General features: G+C 34.9%; 1 protein-coding gene across 1 annotated transcript in view; it reads right to left on the minus strand.

The window, feature by feature from the left end:
* LOC103145909 (titin-like) overlaps nucleotides 1–2,132 on the minus strand; it is a 27,283-nt gene extending 25,151 nt beyond the window's left edge. The window contains exons 1-4 of the mRNA XM_007563563.2: nucleotides 2,021–2,132; nucleotides 1,651–1,917; nucleotides 979–1,239; nucleotides 585–860 (exon numbers count right to left, since the gene is read on the minus strand). Of these exons, the coding sequence (XP_007563625.2) occupies nucleotides 585–860; nucleotides 979–1,239; nucleotides 1,651–1,917; nucleotides 2,021–2,084 (868 nt within the window). The 5' untranslated portion in view covers nucleotides 2,085–2,132. The remainder of the gene's footprint in view (nucleotides 1–584; nucleotides 861–978; nucleotides 1,240–1,650; nucleotides 1,918–2,020) is intronic.
* Between the last annotated feature and the right edge of the window lie 853 nt (nucleotides 2,133–2,985).

Below are 2,985 nucleotides of genomic sequence, written 5' to 3' on the forward strand. Positions count from 1 at the left end.
AAAAAAATATTTTTGAAAGAAACAAAACATGGGTTATATATCCATCAACTATTTGCTACTTGTATTTTGTGTATTTGTGATTTTATGTGAACATTATTGACTTAAACCATTTTCTTAAAAAAGTGCAGTGTAGTGAAAAAGTTAATTTATATGCATCTACTGATTGCTTTAAATATAAATATATTCACTTATATACTTATATTCAGTGGAAAAAATTTAACAAAATGTTCAAAGTATTACTTGAAGAAATATATTTTCACTTGAGATGATTAAAGTGCACAGGCACAATTCAATCAAGAATAAATATTGTTTTTTTGTCATTAATAAAAATTGTACATACACTGTTGATGATTAAAGGACATAGTCTCATGATCCCAAGTCAGAAACAAGTAAGACGTGTTAATCAGCACCATTGACTTATTACTTGGCTGGAATATTTATCAGAATCAGTAAACTACAACTTGCAAGATTACAAAAACAGATTTCCAATGTTCTACACCAACACATAAATTATTAGTAACCTTTTGACTCTGCATGATTTGGTTGTTTTTGGGCTGGCCTCAATGACAGAAAGCCTGACTCACCTGACACAGACACTGGGACCTTTTCACTCCACTTTGTCACAGAACGCCAGTCGTCTCTGCGTCTACACTGACACATGTAGTCTCCACTGCTGGACTCAGAAACACTGACAGTCCAGACTTTATCATTTCTTCTGGCTACAGTTGTCCGATCTCTCCTCCATTCACATGTCCACTCAGTGGTTTCTCCTCCCTGGACCTCACATGTCAGAGTGATCGTCTCACCACTGAAGATCTGAGGCCAGTTTGGTCGTCGAGTCACAACAACCTCGTTGGAAACTGTATTAATTAGATATGAAAAGTTGAAAAAAATGAAAATAAATTTTAATACCTTATGGGTTTCAACAAAATGTAAACAATAACCAATAGCTGCATTAAAAAAAACATTTGAACTTACAGGTTATTGTGATGATGACATCGTCACTTACAAGACTTTGAAAGTTTGTATTTCCTCTCTCTCCCACACATCGGTAGATTCCCCCTTGTTTTACATTAATATCTCTGTTTTCATCAGTGAGTTGAACTTCAGGTGTGTCTGATGTCCGTCTCCACCATCTGTATTTCCATCCAGCAGAGGGCTCCACTGAGCAGCTCAGTGTCACACTGCCCCCTACTGGTATGGTTGTAGGACCTGCAGTCAGTTTGGCTTTGGGTTGAGCTGATGTTAAATAAAATAAAATAAAAATGTCAATTATCAAAATGTTCAGTTATTCTCCAGTCAGATTGAGTACAAATGTTCAAATGTCTCATCATAATATATGACAAAACTCAATAACTGAGTATGTCCAATGGGAATAAGTGTTATCTTAATTTAATGTCCCAAAGAAAACAAACAAACAAACAAAAATTTATGCTATTCTGTGATTAGCTCACCTAATGAAGCATAATTTAATTATAACATAGTAAGTTTAATTGTATTTCATAGAATTTGTGTTTTCTGTAGATGGGCGAGTTGCAACTGCTGAGTTTAAAAAGTCATTTTGGGAGGAACAAAAAAATCTAAGACGATTTTCTGCATATCAACTCTTATAATGTACAAATCTAGTTGACAAAGCTCATTTGGACTCACCTGTAACATTTAAAGAGACAGTACCACTGCACTTGGTCAAACTGAAGCTCTTCCTGACACCAGAGCACTGATATTCACCACTGTGATCGATTTGGATAGGTTGTAATGTGTAGCTTTTGTGCTGATCGGATTGAATAAATTGTTCTCCATTTCTTCTAATCTCATATTCCCAGTCGGTGTCTTTGCCTTCATTCATGTCACAAGTGAAGGTCACGCTCTCTCCAGGATGAAAAGTCGACCAGTTGGGGTCAATAGTCAGATTTGCACCTAAAACGCAGCACAACACATTTAGCACATTTATCATGCAGTTAATACAGACGTGCCTCATTCTGAGTTTATAAGTAAATATGAGGAATAAAAGAGAAAATACCTTCAGCATGTCCGCAGCAGAGGAGTGTATTCATCATTAAAATAAAACCTAAAACTTTTGTCATTATAATCGTTAAAAGTTCAGATAAACGAGCTCAGAGTGTTCCTGCTTAGCGTGCAGCTCTGACACTGACCACGTTCTATTCACATCACCAATATTTCCGATCAGTATGACATCGCTAGTTTCCTGTTCTGTGAGTTCATGGTCACTTTTTTTTTATCTTCATCTGAAAAACATCACAGCTAAAACTTAAGAACTACCAAGAAAAATGTTGAAACTTCCCACACAATATTTTGACACTTAGTTTAACTTCCGTAAACTAAGGTGACTCACAAATACATAGGCCAGTTAAATGGTTTTAGGTAACCATTTGTTTAAAGGTAATGTTCAGTTTAGCTTAAAAGATTTATTTGCTCAAAAAACTAGATGAAAATATGTGCAAAACAAACAAAAAAATCTCAAAAACCTAATGTAAATAGGAGAGAACAAAGATAACACGTCTTAAAAATCATTACATTAGTGAGTCTTATAAAGAATTTTTATCATTAAATAAAAGATTAGTTTAAAAGTAAGTTAAAAAAAATAACTACAAAAGAAGATAAGTCAATGCACATACTGTCAAAAGTGAACATTTTGTTCATTTTTTTCATTTAATCTGCGTCGTTCAAACACAGGAAGTGACATCGCTGCACAACAAGCCTGACACACGCAGTGAAGGATGTCTCATGCCGATTTCCATGCCTGATAATGACTTTCTGTGGGTCGGAGGAATATTTTTTGCATTTTATTTTAACACAAGTTGCACTGAATTCATCAAAGCAACCTAAAAAAGGACTGTTTTTACTTTTTCATTTTAAAACCTCTGACGTCAATCTTCTGTGTTTCACCATGGAGAACTGACACTTCCTGTCCACCTAACAGAAGCCATTTTGAGGGAAACCTGTTAAATAAGGCTTTACGCTTTA

The sequence above is a fragment of the Poecilia formosa genome, unplaced genomic scaffold (genome assembly GCF_000485575.1).
Source record: "Poecilia formosa unplaced genomic scaffold, Poecilia_formosa-5.1.2 Scaffold149, whole genome shotgun sequence".
NCBI classification, from domain to species: domain Eukaryota; kingdom Metazoa; phylum Chordata; class Actinopteri; order Cyprinodontiformes; family Poeciliidae; genus Poecilia; species Poecilia formosa.